The sequence below is a fragment of the Copadichromis virginalis genome, linkage group LG19 (assembly GCF_057382275.1).
Source record: "Copadichromis virginalis isolate Kocher_CV1m ecotype Utaka linkage group LG19, C_Virginalis_male_GT1.1, whole genome shotgun sequence".
NCBI classification, from domain to species: domain Eukaryota; kingdom Metazoa; phylum Chordata; class Actinopteri; order Cichliformes; family Cichlidae; genus Copadichromis; species Copadichromis virginalis.
Genome location: NC_140636.1, coordinates 17,289,740 through 17,305,672, shown reverse-complemented (window position 1 = coordinate 17,305,672; position 15,933 = coordinate 17,289,740). Strand labels below are relative to the sequence as shown.

Below are 15,933 nucleotides of genomic sequence, written 5' to 3'. Positions count from 1 at the left end.
GAAATACTATAATTTAGAACAAATAGTATAAAAAGCAGAAATACTATAATTTAGCAGAAATACTATGTTAGGCACAAATCCTATAAAAAGCAGGAACTCAATAATTTAGCAGAAATACTGTATTTAGCACAAGTACCGAAAAGTACCAGAAATACTATGATTTAGCAGAATAGTAATAACTTATTGAAACACAAATGCACAGAGGGACACACAAACACAGGCTCTAATCCAGTCAACCAGTCTAACTATGTTCAATTTAAATCCTACAATGACATGCTGTCAAATAAGGGCAGGGTCCTCTCTCTCCCACTAAACAAACACACACACACACACACACACACACACACACACACACACACACACACACAGGGAGAGAGGACTAAGTTTCTAGGTCAGCCTGGGAGCTGCTGAATTTGAATCCACCAATCAGAGAGGCTGTTTACGTTTTCCCGCCAAAACAGGTGCATCTTTTTACACACGCAGCACAGAGACATAGACCTGCTTCTTTCAGTTTATTTCACATAGTGAGGATTCCCCTCAAACAAATGACCATAATTTCCTAACCATAGGGGCTAGAGCGGTCATTCTTACACCGTTTTGTTCAGAAGAGATGGGGGAATCTTCAAGTGTTGACAATTTATCATTAAAATATGAATTTTTAGAGATATATGACATGGATGACTTGTTGACTTAGAAGCCACGAATTCCCCAATATGCAAATTTGAATACCTGGAGCCCACATACATGATTGGCTGGCTGGGAAGCTGTGCAGGCCCTGATTTGTGGATTTGAATTCCTCAGCCCTCAGATATGATTGGCTGGCTTAGAAGCCATGAAGGCCCCAATATGCAAATTTGAATGCCTCAGGACACATATATGATTGGCTGGGAAGCCGTGCAGGCCCTGATTTGAAAATTTGAATTTCTCAGTCCTCACAGAGGATTGGCTGCCTGGGGACCTGGCAGAAATATATAGAAATACTATGATTAAGCATAAATACTACATTTAGTAGAAATACTATGTTTTAGCACAAATACTATAAAAAGCAGAAATACTATAATTTAGCAGAAATACTATATTAAGCACAAATCCTATAAAAAGCAGAAATAGGATGATTAAGCATAAATACTACATTTAGTAGAAATACTATGTTTGAGCAAAAATCCTATAAAAAGCAGAAATACTATATTAGGCACAAATCCCATAAAAAGCAGAAATAGTATGATTAAGCATAAATACTACATTTAGTAGAAATACTATGTTTTAGCACAAATAGTATAAAAAGCAGAAATATTGTAATTTAGCAGAAATACTATATTAGGCACAAATCTTATAAAATAGCAGAAATAGTATTATTTAGCACAATAGTAATAAGTTAAACAGAAAAATTGGAAAAGCAAAATGGACAGCTGAAAAAATGCTGAACATGCTGAGGGTCCCTCAAATATACTTGTTAAATGAAAAAATCAGCAAAAAAATGCACAGGGAGAGAGAAGTAAGTTTCTAGGTCAGCCTGGGAGCTGCTGAATTTGAATCCACCAATCAGAGAGCCTGTGTACTTTTTCCCGCCAAAACATGTGCCTCTTTTTACACACGCAGCACAGAGAGGCACAGGATTATTGCAGCCTATTTCTCATAGTGAGGACTCCCCTCAAACAAATGAAAATAATTTCCTAACCGTAGGGGCTAGAGCGGTCATTCTTACACCGTTTTGTTCAGAAGAGATGGGGGAATCTTCCAGTGTTTACAATTTATCATTAAAATATGAATTATTAAAGATATTTGACTTCTAATGCACCATAACTGAGTAGAGCGAAGCAAAAACTGCCTTGACTTGCCCTCAAACAACGCTTTGTAACTTGAAATCTATTTGGAGTATCGATATCATTCTTTCACCGTAAGAGACAGCAGGCTTTGGTGAACAATCATGGAAATTTTCAGGTCTCTGTGGAAATCCAACAAAAAGTTATGACGAGAGAAAAAAGTGGTTCATTTCCACAGTTTGAAATCTGAAGAAATCTGAGCGAAGGACAAATTTCCTACCCTCAAACAAGTCCAACTCATTTCAGAACGGTAATAGGTGAGAAAATAATTCTTGAATTGTGAGCGTCACGAGTGTCTGAAGATATACCGGGACAAGCCTCATGTCTTAACTTTGCTTCGTTAAGGAGATATGACGATTCGAATATGCCTCTCATTACAGAAATGCAGCGGTGATTTTGAACAAACTCTCCATTGACTTTATATGGAGAGTTTTCTGACCTTGTGTTAGTCTGAGGAGATTTGCCAAAATTCTATAAATCCCACAACAATGATGGTGACATTTTCTGAAAGCCAGCAAAAATACCTACGTTTTGATGTATAATTTGTGGAAGTTGAGTGAAAATTGAGCAAGTAGCAGGAAGTTGTTCGGACATGAAGTGAAAATTGCAAAACCTTCAGTGGCACACTGGAAGCCAAGAGCATAGCAACCATAACAACACATGTATTTTGTGAAAAATCACAATTTTGCAACTCAAAACTTTAAGAGGCATAAAAGTAAAACAGTAAAAGATTTGAAAAAGCTGAATCATACCTGAATAGCCCAATAATTTGTGAACATTTTAAAATTTGAATGGTTGTTCTAGGTGAAAGTATGAGGAAGTAGTTAAGTTTCAAAAACAAGCAAATTTTAGCAGAATTGCTGAAGTTTCCCATTCATTTCAATGGGACAAATTAAAGGAAAAAAGCTTAATATTTTAAAAAGTATAATAGCAAAAAATAGCAAAAGTCATAGCCGGAAAGAGCAAAAATAGCAGAATAGTTTAAAATTTGAACGGTGAAAATCGGCTGAAAATTGTGGAAGTAGTTCTACGGCGAAAAGTGTACGGAAGCAACTTGAAGAATAACTAGAAAAATTTGCATTTCCTGCGAAAATGCAGTGTGGATGCTTAAAGCTGAAGCTGTATGCAAAAAGTAGCTGAAAAAGCTGAAAAGTTGCAGAAATTGTAAAAACTTTGCAGAAGCAAAGGAACTTTGCTAAAATGGAATAACTTAGCAGAACTGCAATCACTTAGAGGAAACTGTAAAGCTGAAGCTGTCTGCTGAAAATAGTTGAAAATAGCTGAAGAAGCTGAAGAAATCAAAGTCAGTGTTTAAAAAGTTGTTGAAATTTTAATAACTTTGCAGAAGAACATCAAGTTAGCAAAAATGTAATAACTTAGCAGAAATGCAATAACTTAGAAGAAACATAACAATTCAGCAGAAATGTTGTAGTTTACCAGAAGCTACAACTTAGCAGAAATGTAATAATTTATTAAAAAATTAATAACTTGGCAGAAATATTACAACTTACCAGAACTGCTATAATTTTGCAGAAATGTAATTATTAGGAAAAAAATGTATACAGATAACAGCTGAAAACGATGACGTAACCTCAAAGTTACTTGTTTAACTGTGAAAAATGACCAGAAACATTAGAAAAGAAAGAAAACCAATTCAATTCAATTTATATAGCAACAAATCACAACAAAAGTCGCCTTAAGGCGCTTCATAGATACAGAGAAAAACCCAACAATCATATGACATATGACCCCCTATGAGCAAGCACTTTGGCGACAGTGGGAAGGAAAAACTCCCTTTTAACAGGAAGAAACCTCCAGCAGAACCAGGCTCAGGGAGGGGCGGCCATCTGCTGCGACCGGTTGGGGTGAGAGAAGGAAGACAGGAATACCAGCCAGCAGATAAACTGATGTGAAACAAAACCAAGGTAAAATTGCAGAATTTACACAGTTGGTGAAAGGTAAAAATGGCAACAAAAACCCCCCAAACAAACAAACAAAAAAAACAAACAAACAACATTTAGTTAATAAGTGCACAAGATGATTCGATGATAAATATGGTACCAATCTACAAAATACTGTCGAAATGAAGTCCACATTGTGATATATTTCAGGTGTGGAGAGTCACAGAGCTAAACAATCGATGTGCATATTTAAAGAATCAAATAAAGAACATTGTTGTGGAATAAATTACAGTGAATAATAATCACTGCCCTGCGTTAGAGAGTGACTTATGATGATGTATTAATTGGCTTAACTTTACCTCTAACAGCTTTTCACATAGTGCTGTGACCAGGGTGAAATCCATCATAAAGTAACTGTAAACAGTAGAACCATTAGCATGAATGTTATGGTTCTACTCTGATCAAAACTCAAGTCAGCTGTGTGACCTGATATAAAATGATAAAGAGGAACACATATAAATGACCTTTATGAACTTTTCAAAATGACTTTATATGTCTGACCCATTATCTATATATATTAGAGCAGATGTGGAAAACCACTGTTAGACCTACTCTATACTAACACATTGCTAGTGTGACATGTGGTCCTTTTTGCCTTTGACCAATGATATGCTGGTTACTTGGACCAGTTTAGTATTTGCTGTCACAGAGGAATGTTAACCATAAATCCAAAAGACAAAACTGAAAAAATATGTTAATTGCAAACATGTTTTTGCTTAGTAAGAGGATTGAAATTACATGGAAACTGTCACCTTAAAGCCTCATTGTAAATATCATCACAAACAGATGTTTTCCACACGGTTAACAAAGCTCCACCGCATCCAATCACTGCATATAAATCTAAAAGAAAACAACAACAAATAAAATGTAATTAACACAAGTGAAGTCTAAGGAGCTTGGAAAGAAAAGCGTCTGGACTTCTTTGAGTTCCTTGAAGACGTTTCACCTCTCATCCGAGAAGCTTCTTCAGTTCTAAGGGTCAATGGTGGAGAGTCCCAGATTTAAACCCAGTGGGAGTTTCCCCCCAAACAGGGACAAAGAACCCCCTGATGATCCTCTACCTAATCACATGAGCCAAGGTGTGAAAGTGGGTGTGGGTCCCAATCAGCCAGGGTTTCGGGTGAGCTCATTGTGAAACCTGGCCCCACCCTATCATGTGATTTCCCGAGGACAGGAAATCACCCACGCCCACTCCCAGGATGTGAGTGGACGTTACGGTGTCTGGGGAGGGAACTCAAAACTGGATTATAGATGGCAGACAGTTGGTGTCGTAAACCACCGCCTCTGTTTAAAGATGGTCGCTCACAGTGGACGTAAATGGCTTCTTTCACTCCTCCATCTGTCCAAAATGTGAACATTGGCATCCTCAAAGACTGACCTTTGTCCTTTAGATGCAGATGAACTGCTGAGTCTTGTCCCGTGGAGGTGGCTCTTCTATGTTGTGCTATGTGCTTGTGAAGTGGCTGTTTGGTCTCTCCGATGTAGAAGTCTGGGCATTCCTCGCTGCACTGTACAGCGTACACCACATTGTTAAGTTTGTGTTTAGGAGTTTTGTCTTTCGGGTGAACCAGTTTCTGTCTGAGTGTGTTACTGGGTCTGAAGTACACTGGGATGTCGTATTTGGAGAAAACTCTCCTGAGTTTTTCTGATACACCGGCTACATAGGGGATGACAATGTTGTTGTGTCTGTCTTTCTTATCCTCCCTCGCTGGTGTCTGATGTTCTTTTCTGTGAAGCTGGAATGCAGGCACACTGGACGAGCTTATTCTAAAAAATACAGAAAAAGGAACATTTTAGTTGTGTTAAGGCCTAAAAACTACAAATAAGTTATACAATGAACAATATTGAAATACCTTATAGGTGCTGCAGGCCATATAACCAGAATCCAGAGCAATCTCACACTCACATGATGGTGAGGAAAGACATGAGCTCTGCAGTGAGGTTTGAATGTCTCAGTTGGAACACTGAAGAACTCAGAAGACAGCAATACCTGCACAGAGAGACAGAGTAGAAAAAGCATAGATTTGTAATCCATAATGTGAATTAAAACTCAAAAAGTGTCAACAAGTATAATCATTTGAGTGTGGAATTATTTATGCAATAAACAGGATTTAAATTAATTAATTGAATTAAAAAACACTGACATTTTTTTTTAAAATCAAAGATAAAGAATCATACCGCTCTCTGCTCTGAGGATCACTGAGCATCTCTGACAGGAAATACAGTTTCCTCAGTATGAGTCATCATTGATGGTCTCAGAGGTGTGTAGTGTGGCAGCATGATGATGGTCTCCAGATCAGGCAGGAGGTCAGGTGATGGGTGTGTCATCTTCTCCATTGAAGACACACTGGTATGGCAGTTCATAACACAGCAGTCTCCTTGTGGCATGTAGTTATCTGTGCAGTCCAGCACTGATGGATCAAGTTTGGCTCAGCAGTTCATGAAGATGGTGTTAAGATGTTGTTGTTTCAGCTGAGGATGGTGAAGTTTGAAGGTTTTGCCACAAAGGAGACTGTGCCGTGTCTGAAAAAATATATCTACAAAACAAGTGCTTTTAACACCACCCACCCAGCTCAGCCCCCAAGTGTCTATGTAATGCTGGTATGGGGTGTCGGTTACTAAGTCTAATTAGTACATAGGGGATGACAATGTTGTTGCATCTGTCTTTCTTATCCTCCCTCGCTGGTATCTGATGTTCTTTTCTGTGCATCTTTGCTGACTTTATAAACGCCCAATTAGGATAGCCACACGTTTTGAGTGCTTCCTTTACATGTGTGTGTTCCTTCTTTTTCCCTTCAGGCTTAGAGGGAACATGTTCTGCCCGGGGGGGGGGGGGGGGGGAGAGGGATGTGTCCTAATTACTCCAAGTTTGTGTTCCAGAGGGTGATGGGAGTCAAAGAGGAGGTACTGGTCCGTGTGTGTGGGCTTCCGGTAAACTTCGATGTTGAGTTTGCCGTTCTCTTCAATGTGCACAGCGCAGTCCAGGAAAAGCAAACAGTCGTCCTTTGTGTCTTCCCTGGTGAACTTGATGTTTTTATCCACGGTGTTAATGTGTGCAGTGAAGGATTCCACTTCTTGCCTTTTGATTTTGACCCAGGTGTCATCTACATATCCGTACCAGTGGCTGGGTACTCTTCCTTTGAAAGAGCCAAGAGCCTTCCTTTCCACTTCCTCCATGTAAAGGTTGGCTACAACAGGTGACACAGGGGAACCCATGGCACAGCCATGTTTTTGTCTGTAGAAACCCTCGTTGTATTTGAAATATGTAGTGGTGAGGCAGAGGTCTAACAGTGTGCACATCTGATCGGGTGTGAAGTTGGTCCTGTCTTCCAAGGAGCTGTCTTCTTGCAGTCGTTTTCTGACAGTCTCCACTGCCTCTGTAGTGGGTATGCAAGTGAAGAGAGAGACTACATCAAAGGACATCATGAGAACCTTCACAGACATGACACAAGGGAAGACTTTTGATTTAATAACTAAGCTTAAAACAAGTGTTACCTTTGAATATTTGTGGGAAAAATCTGATGCTACCCCAAGAATACAAAGCCACACTGGAAATGATGACAGGCTTGCAGCCCTCTGTCTTCCTGGAGTGAGGTGCCCGATCAGTAGAAGTGAATTGACAGAAGTCAGTGTCTGTAAGAGTGGCCAAACACTGATACTCTGTCCACTTGCGTAGAGTCTAAGAAGCTGGAATGCAGGCACACTGGACGAGCTTGTTCTAAAAAATACAGAAAAAGGAACATTTTTTTTGTCTGTAGAAACCCTAAAAACTACAAATAAGTTATACAATGAACAATGTTGAAATACCTTATAGGTGCTGCAGGCCACATAACCAGAATCCAGAGCAATCTCACACTCACATGATGGTGAGGAAAGACATGAGCTCTGCAATGAGGTTTGAAGGCCTCAGTTGGGACACGGAAGAACTCAGAAGACAGCAATACCTGCACAGAGAGACAGAGTAGAAAAAGCATAGATTTGTAATCCATAATGTGAATTAAAACTCAAAAAGTGTCAACAAGTATAATCATTTGAGTGTGGAATTATTTATGCAATAAACAGGATTTTAATTAATTAATTGAATTAAAAACACTGACATTTTTTTTTTAATCAAAGATAAAGAACGATACCTCTCTCTGCTCTGAGGATCACTGAGCATCTCTGACAGGAAATACAGTTTCCTCAGTATGAGTCATCATTGATGGTCTCAGAGGTGTGTAGTGTGGTAGCATGATGATGGTCTCCAGATCAGGCAGGAGGTCAGGTGATGGGTGTGTCATCTTCTCCATTGAAGACACACTGGTATGGCAATTCATAACACAGCAGTCTCCTTGTGGCATGTAGTTATCTGTGCAGTCCAGCACTGATGGATCAGGTTTGGCTCAGCAGTTCATGAAGATGGTGTCTGAAAAAATATATCTAACAAAACACGTGCTTATAACACCACCCACCCAGCTCAGCCCCCAAGTGTTTATGTAATGCTGGTATGGGGTGTCGGTTACTAAGTCTAATTAGTGCATCAGAAAGCGGGGGCTACACCTAAAGCCCACACTTTTTGATGTCTTTGTTTATTAGCAGCTTTTTCCAGCTGCTCAGAGAATTCTGACTTGGCCTTTATCCACCCAAACCCAAACCCACCCGGATAAAGGCCAAGTCAAACTCACACACCATACCAGCATTACATAGACACTTGGGGGCTGAGCTGGGTGGGTGGTGTTAAACTGTAGTCGGGAACTTTCAGAAAACTATCCATTTACTTCTAAATCAGTTTTTATACATATTCTGTAAGCTGTACTAATGTTTTTCTCTACATAATGTATCATTATAGACATCTCTGGTAGCCTAAAGATAGTTTATAACTTTTGACATTTTTTACCTGTAAAACATGATAAGCAAAACCTCATTCATCACAAAAACTTTTGATTCTACAAAAGCTACTATAATCAAGAAAATATAATTGTCTGTATTTATTCATGTGAGCCATAATAAATACCTGCATTTATGTGGGATTTATTTATTTACTATTTCATATTTTCAAGCCCTTGGAGGGGAAGATCTCGTTTGTTGAGCTACATACGTCACAGTAAAAAGATTTAGTCATTTAAAACATGAGAATAAAAGAAATGATGTTGGTTTAATAAATGTTGCAGCACATTTCAGATCAGAGGTGCATGATAGCAGATGTTCTCTGCTCTGCATGAAGTTCAGCAATGATTTGGTGAAATGATTAATAACATTGCAATAAGAAAGGGTCTTCTGACAGACAGAGTAGGGAAGACCCTTTTTTCAATGAAAAATCTTTTTCATGCTCTACAATCAGTAAACTCTGTAACAAACATGATCTGTAATTGTTTCAAAACTCACCAGACGACTTCATGATTGGCTCGAGGACAGGACACAAAAGACAGGGTTGTGGTAACTGTAATATGATCTCAGAACACCTGAATACAGACATTTCTGTGGCTGAGAAATAAAAATGAGGTCAAGCAGGGTGTTCTTGTCTGTAGTGGCAGAAGTGATCAGCTGTGAATACCCTCTCGACTGAAACTGCTCCAGAATCTGTTTTCTTCCACTCTGCAACTGGTTCTCATTAAAATCTCCACACACAATGATTGGGTGACAGTCCATTATTTCAAGTGAATCTAAAAGACTTACCAGGTTTTGCATGAATGGTGTCAAACTGTAGTCAGGGGGTCTGTACACAACAGCAATGAGCGCAGGGAATGGAGCCTGAACCTTCAACACTAAAAACTCAAGATCAGTGACATTATGCAGATACTGTTTTACCTGAACCTGAAAATGATTCCTCAAATACACAACAACTCCCCCACCACTTCTGCTGGCCATGTGAGGAAAGTTTGTGTAGGACACATGTCTGTTGCGTTTGAACATGGTGTAGCCATCCAAATGAAGACTGTCTGCAACAAAGGAGCCTTGAAGGTGAGACTCAGTGAGACACAAAACATCTGCTAAACACATTTCATGATGACTCTTGATGTCACTGATGTGAGATGGCAAACCCTCCGTATTGTGATGGATCAGTGTAAGAGTGTCAAGTCTGCTGGCTGTTTCTCTGACCTGAAGAAGAGGCATCATTTCCTCAACACTGGCTTGTCTCATGGTTTGGAGCGCTGCAGTTACCTCGGGATTGGCGTAAATCTTTTTCTCATCCAAGTCCTGCAAATAGAGTCCACTGAGAGACGTCACCCTGCTGAGAGCAACGTAAGCCATACCTGGTTCAAAAATGTTCTTCATTGAAACTACAGCTGTCTGTGTTGTAAGACCCTGAGTTTTGTGAATTGTGCAAGCGAATGCTAGCTTTACAGGAAACTGTCTGCGTACCGCTCCTTTAAACTTCAGACTCTCCTCTGCTCTCTCAATGTAAACAAGATCATCAGATGCTGCATTAGCACTGCGGTTGTGTCTCATAGGCTGCCGGTTGTCCATCCTGAGCCCCAGTTTAATTATGTGTCCATCATTTTCAGATCTCACCACCTTTACCAGTATACCAAAAGCACCGTTGACTAAACCGTTTAGTGTGTCCAAGTTTCTGGTCAGCATGACTCGAGCTCCTTCAGCAACATTCAGAGTGTCAGGTAAATCATTTCGCCCACCTGTAAATGGTTTGTCTCTTCGTTCCATTCTGCCTGTACATTTATCCTTCTGGAAATCGTCTGCATTGATGATTATGATGTTTGAATGAAGCTTCTTCAGGGTATCTGTGTTGTGGGATTCCACATTCTTGTTGGTGGCATAAATGTGTAAGACCTCAGTTGGACATTCTTCTGGTGCAGTCACAGCCTGTGACAACAAATCTCTGTCGCACTGAGAAAGCTCATCTGTCTTTTCTTTGACTCTAATCCTGTTCAGCATCTCTGCAAAGGCCACATCATCTTTCTGACGCATGATCTCGGTTAGAGTGATCATCTGAAAATGCTCCTGCCATAGGTCAATCTGTTCTGGATCGTAAACACAGAGAGGTTTAGACTGTCGCACTGGTGGCAGCTGGTAAAAATCTCCAACAGCTAAAACTGACATTCCACCAAAAGGTCTCTGAGTGCCTTTGATTTGTTTCAGTCTTGCATCCACATAAGCAAAAAGGGGTTTTGAAACCATTGAAATCTCATCAATAACAATAATTTCAGCATTCATCAGCTCAGATCTGATTTCATCCAGTTGGTTACCAAGTCCTTGAATGGGTGGTTTCAGACTCCTGGGTAGTTTGAGTAGGGAATGTAATGTAGAGCCATTGATAGAAAAAGCTGCTGTCCCGGTAAATGAAGTCAGTAAAACAGTTGGATTTGATATGTCAGCTTCTTCTGCATTAGCAGGCAGTCTGCTCAGGATCTTTGATGCTTCAGAATGAATACACTTAATCAGATGTGACTTTCCAGTTCCTGCACCACCGTTGATATAGAAGAAAAATGGATCTGGGTTCAAACCACAAACTCGCTGAATACACCAGTCTCTTATGGCATAGAACACGCAGGCCTGCTTCTGGTTCAGATTCTGATACATTACACGTACCACGGCTGGATCTACTGCAGGTTGTTCTCTGACGGCTCTGATCTTTGTTACAGCATCAGACTGACGACTGTAGTCGGGAACATTCTCCTGTTCGTTCTCATCATCAGAATGTCTCTCAGGAAGATTCTCATCGCATTGCAGCCTCACAACTTCAGATTCAGGAGCCAGATTACACCATTCATCAATCACAACATCCCTATTTTGTTCAAACTCTTCCAGTGCACTCTCAATATCCTCAGAGTTCTTCTCATACTTGTCTTTATTTCTTTTCACAACCCTTTTCACAGACTCACTGTGGTCTGAACATGGAAGTCGTACAAAACCTGAGTTGTAGAAGGACTGATAGGTTTGGAACCCTTGTGGTTTCAGTTCCTGCTCTGATCTGTGTGGAAGGTAAAGTCTCAACAGTCGACCATAATATTGCTCAGGATCTTTTTCCTGTGAACAGTGGTAATACCTGATTATAGCTGGTTTATCATTCTTTCGCCTTTGTACAAATCCAAGCTGGTTTAGAAGAGGAAGCACATCTTTTCCTTCATTTGGACCACTCACCAACCTGCACAAGGCAGCAAAATCAGCCAGTGACATTTCCTCATATTCTGGGGTCTCAGGTCTGCATTTGTATTTATCACTCAAACTTGTCATCCAAATATTACAACTGTCGTGTGTTGTGCTTTCCAGGAAGCTCATGGGCCGACTCATTTTTACTGGGTTATCATCTGTTGGTACAAATACAACACTGCGGGAACATTTTTTCATTTTTAGGCCACAGACTCGAGTCACACACTCCTGTGCGCTGATTTCTCTCTTTTTTGAGTAAGCCTGCATCACAGCTCTCATTTCATCACATTCATTGACGGTGTTCTTATCAGAGTTGTCAATAACTGTCTTCAGGTATTCAGAGAGGCCAGATTCTTTCTTTGTTATATATTTACAGAGGTATTCTATACATGAATAGGCATTCAAAATGAATGAGACATCTAAATTAGAGTTCCAGGCTTCAAGCAGGTCTGGGTTGTAATTGTTGATCCAACACTCATTTGGGTCACGTTTCAGAATCAGAGCTGTTTTCTTGTTTATGTCTTGGAGGCATTGTTCATACTCATTCATTGTCAAGTTGCATCGTGACAGAATCTGCTCTATGGTGAGGGAAGCAGCTTCAGGTTCCTTCAGCAGGTTCAACAAAGGTCTGAGTTTGGCTTTTGCAGCTTCAGTGTCTGAATCCTCATCCTGTCTCACAATCATTGTTCTTGTGGCTGGTGGTTTGGGAAACCCAAATCTACAACCAGAGTTCACACTCTTAAAGCATGTTTTTGTGTGGTTTTTGCTGTGCTTTTGTAGCTCAGTGACTTTTTTGTGCAGTTCAGGTTGTTTTTCTGGATCAGGGAGTTGAGCTGAGATGTATCTGTCCACAAAGTCACAGACAGTTTGGTCATCATCCACATCTGCTTCTACCTTTTCTCGAATCCACAGCAACATGTGTATATGTGGACTACCTCTGTGCTGGAACTCAACTCTGTAAAAGTAATCAATGATCTCACCAAGGGGCTGTGCAGGAGAAAAAAGCAAATCTCTGAACAAAGCCTCAACACGTTTATCAAACATTCGCATGGTGGTTACTGGATTTGATCTTAGAATTTCACACTTTTCTGACCAGTCCAGGGCTTCAAAATCAACCTCTTCACCTTGCTGTCTCTTTATTGCTTGAATCACTTCAGGCCATCTCATCTCAGCAGCAGAGAAAGTGACAAAGAACTGAGGTGTTCCTATTTGGCGAACCATGCTGAATAGATCTCTGGTAGTTTTCTGCCAGTAAGCTGGAGTTCCTCTGAGTGGCTGCATAAATCTGATTGCATCTTTATTTCTTACCAGCTTCTCTACTTCTGTCTTACTTTGTAACATTCCTGATGTGATTTTGCGTCCATCTTTGGTCATAGTTTTACCTTTCCTTAGCTGTATTGTCATGCTGGAATTAGCCAAATGTATTTCAGTGACAAACTGTGAGAAAAACAAGTAATTTGTGTCTTTAGCAAATCTTGCATCAATGTTGAAAAGCCTTGACTTGAAGTAAGCACTTGGTGTGAGCTTGAGACGTCTCTTTTCATCCAGTGTATTCTGACCAGTAGGAAACTGCACAGGAAATGCCATGGCTTCCAAATGAGGAGTTCTGAAGAAGCTAACAGGATTGTTTCTTTCTGCAGGAGCCACACAATATGTGTTATCAGTGAAACAGAGAATCTCTTCTGAAATGTCTACAGGCTGCAGACAACTTTCTAGAGCAAAACCTCCATTGTTCAAATCACTTTCTGGTTCATCTGGATTTTGTTCCTCTGGTTGTTCATCACAGGATTGCATATTAATATCTTGGTCACTTTGAGACTCACTTTCGCACAAAAGGGCATCTTTTTCATAGTTGTCAATTTCCATTAAATCTGCTTCATTATAATCATCACTTGCCATGCTGGCTTCATCACTGCTGTCATCATCAGGTAACGTTGGATCACAAAGCAATGCATCATCTCTGATAACAATATCTGTGTACTGTGGATGAATTTGTTTCAGTTTACGCAGAGCTTGAATGAGTTTAGACCAGGTGACAGTCTGGAACAGCTGATGGCCTTTGTAGCACAGTCGTCTTTTCAATTTCACCCTCATGATCTGTGATTGGCTTCTGATCCTCGGTAAACTGTCAACTGTTTGTTGGACCTCAGATGGTACACACACCACATTACCACGTATGAGTCTGTCTCCCCTTTGGAAGAGGAATAATCTTAGCAAATGGTATGCATTTGGCAATCAGATGTCTCTCCAGAATGTTGAGATCACAAAGTTCAGCTGGAATATCCTGCAGTTCTAAACCATTAACAGCAGCAAGCCTGGGCATGCATCCACTTTTGAGGGAACTGTGACATGTGTGACAGATATACTCTTTTTTTCTCTCAACAGGAAAGCTGCAGTGATCATTACATGCTTCATCACACACATGAACAAATTTACCAGTTAGACACTGCTGAGCTACAGTCTGGTGTTTTGAGTAATTTTGTCTTTTGCAGATTTTCACCTGATTAGGAAAAGAAGCTTTTAGACAAACAGTACAAACATAAGATGGTGCTGACTTAATGTTTGATCTGAAACGAGATATGGCCTCATTCATTAAAGTGTTTTCTGGATGACACTGTAAAGTCTCAGCTGGTCGATGCATCTGGCGATATTTCCGTTTTATATTCATTGCACATCTGATATTATGCATCTGTCTGAAAGAAAAACCATTCCAATATTTTACTCTCATTCGTTCTCTCATATTGTCCTTGTGTTGTTGCTGAAATTGTTTTTCTTCTCCATAACGCTTAGTCATATAAGATCGTTTTTTCTGTTTAAAATCTTCGCTTTTTTTATATAGGTTATATACATATGACCTCATGTAAGCTTTATGTTTCTCTCTGAATCCAGCACAAGTTCTGTATATTCTTCTTATACGCTCCTTCTGCTTATCTCTGAATATGGGAGACTCTCTATACGTTCTTGTTATGCGTTCCTTCTGCTTATCTCTGAATATGGGAGACTCTCTATACGTTCTTGTTATACGTTCCTTCTGCTTATCTCTGAATATGGGAGACTCTCTATACGTTCTTGTTATACGTTCCTTCTGCTTTTCTCTGAATAGGGGATTGTCTCTATATGTCCTTATGACACGTTCTCTTTTTCTCTCTCTAATTTTAGCACTTTCTCTATACATCTTTCTCAAATGTTCTCTGTGTTTCTCCTTATAGGTAGCATTTAATTTATACAGCTCATTTTTGTACAGACTCCTTTTATGTCTGTGATCAGGATCATTACACTTCTTAGTTGAGTTTTTTTTCTTTGTCTTGAAGCTTTCATCAAACCTGTACATCTGCCTTTCTTTCGTCTTCTGATTTTCCTTTCGTTGTGGTAGCTTTTGTTGGGCTAATAATCTTCTCCTCATTTTTTGCCTTTCCTGTTTATTACGTTTCAGCAGTTTATCTGAGAGTTCCTCTGTTATCTTAGTTGAACTGGAGGCACTGTTTGAATCATTCTGAGGAACAGAATCTGGTGTTACCGGAGTTTCTCTCACAGAAGATGCAGAGGTTTTCTTTTCAAAATAATCAGAAGGATGTTTTTTTCCGGGAGCAGCTGTCTCATTTGAAGAATCAACTCTGGATGACATTACTTCACTGGTTAAATCTTTGGTCACAGGTTTCCGTGTCTGCTCAGTGTATATTTCGGAGTTTAATTCATGAACACGTTCATTTAAAGCTGGTGCACTTGTAGCTGTTTGTCTGTATTCGGTGGTTTGATTAGCATCTCTTTGGTCAGCAGCGTTTTCACTGTGAAACTCGATGGGCTGTAGCTCATAAGTACAGCTTGGTGCGATGCTAAACATTCTGTACAAACGTTTGATCCTGTCAATCATGTCATTAAGACGTGTGAATTTCAACATAACTGCAGTTCCACCACTTACACTTAGCGACAATGGCATACCAGTAGACTTACGTGGGTGAGGGTCAAAATATGCATATTCACCTGAAGTCAGCCTGCTAACAGCGATGACTGTTCCTCCCATGACTAGCAAAGCGTAGCGAATGTCTGAAGCCAAACACTGT

At 39.9% G+C, this 15,933-nt stretch overlaps 2 protein-coding genes and 1 pseudogene across 5 annotated transcripts in view; all 3 read right to left on the bottom strand.

Moving 5' to 3' along the window:
• LOC146685874 (calpain-1 catalytic subunit-like) overlaps positions 1 to 15,933 on the bottom strand; it is a 101,105-nt gene that overhangs the window by 10,596 nt on the left and 74,576 nt on the right. The window lies entirely within an intron of this gene.
• LOC146685880 (uncharacterized) lies at positions 3,128 to 7,243 on the bottom strand (annotated as a pseudogene).
• LOC146685879 (uncharacterized) lies at positions 7,592 to 14,046 on the bottom strand. 4 transcript variants are annotated; one of them, XM_085440589.1, is made up of 3 exons: positions 9,863 to 14,046; positions 9,572 to 9,702; positions 9,419 to 9,479 (listed from the first exon to the last, which is right to left on the bottom strand). In XM_085440589.1, exons 1-2 carry the CDS (start codon positions 13,964 to 13,966, stop codon positions 9,592 to 9,594), a joined length of 4,215 nt encoding a protein of 1,404 aa, XP_085296715.1. In that variant the 5' UTR covers positions 13,967 to 14,046; the 3' UTR covers positions 9,419 to 9,479; positions 9,572 to 9,591. The 4 variants fall into 4 exon arrangements, 3 of the variants coding, with proteins under 3 accessions (XP_085296713.1, XP_085296715.1, XP_085296714.1); XR_014916636.1 differs by adding an exon at positions 7,592 to 7,728 and having other exon boundaries at positions 7,915 to 14,046; XM_085440587.1 differs by having other exon boundaries at positions 9,412 to 9,479; positions 9,572 to 14,046.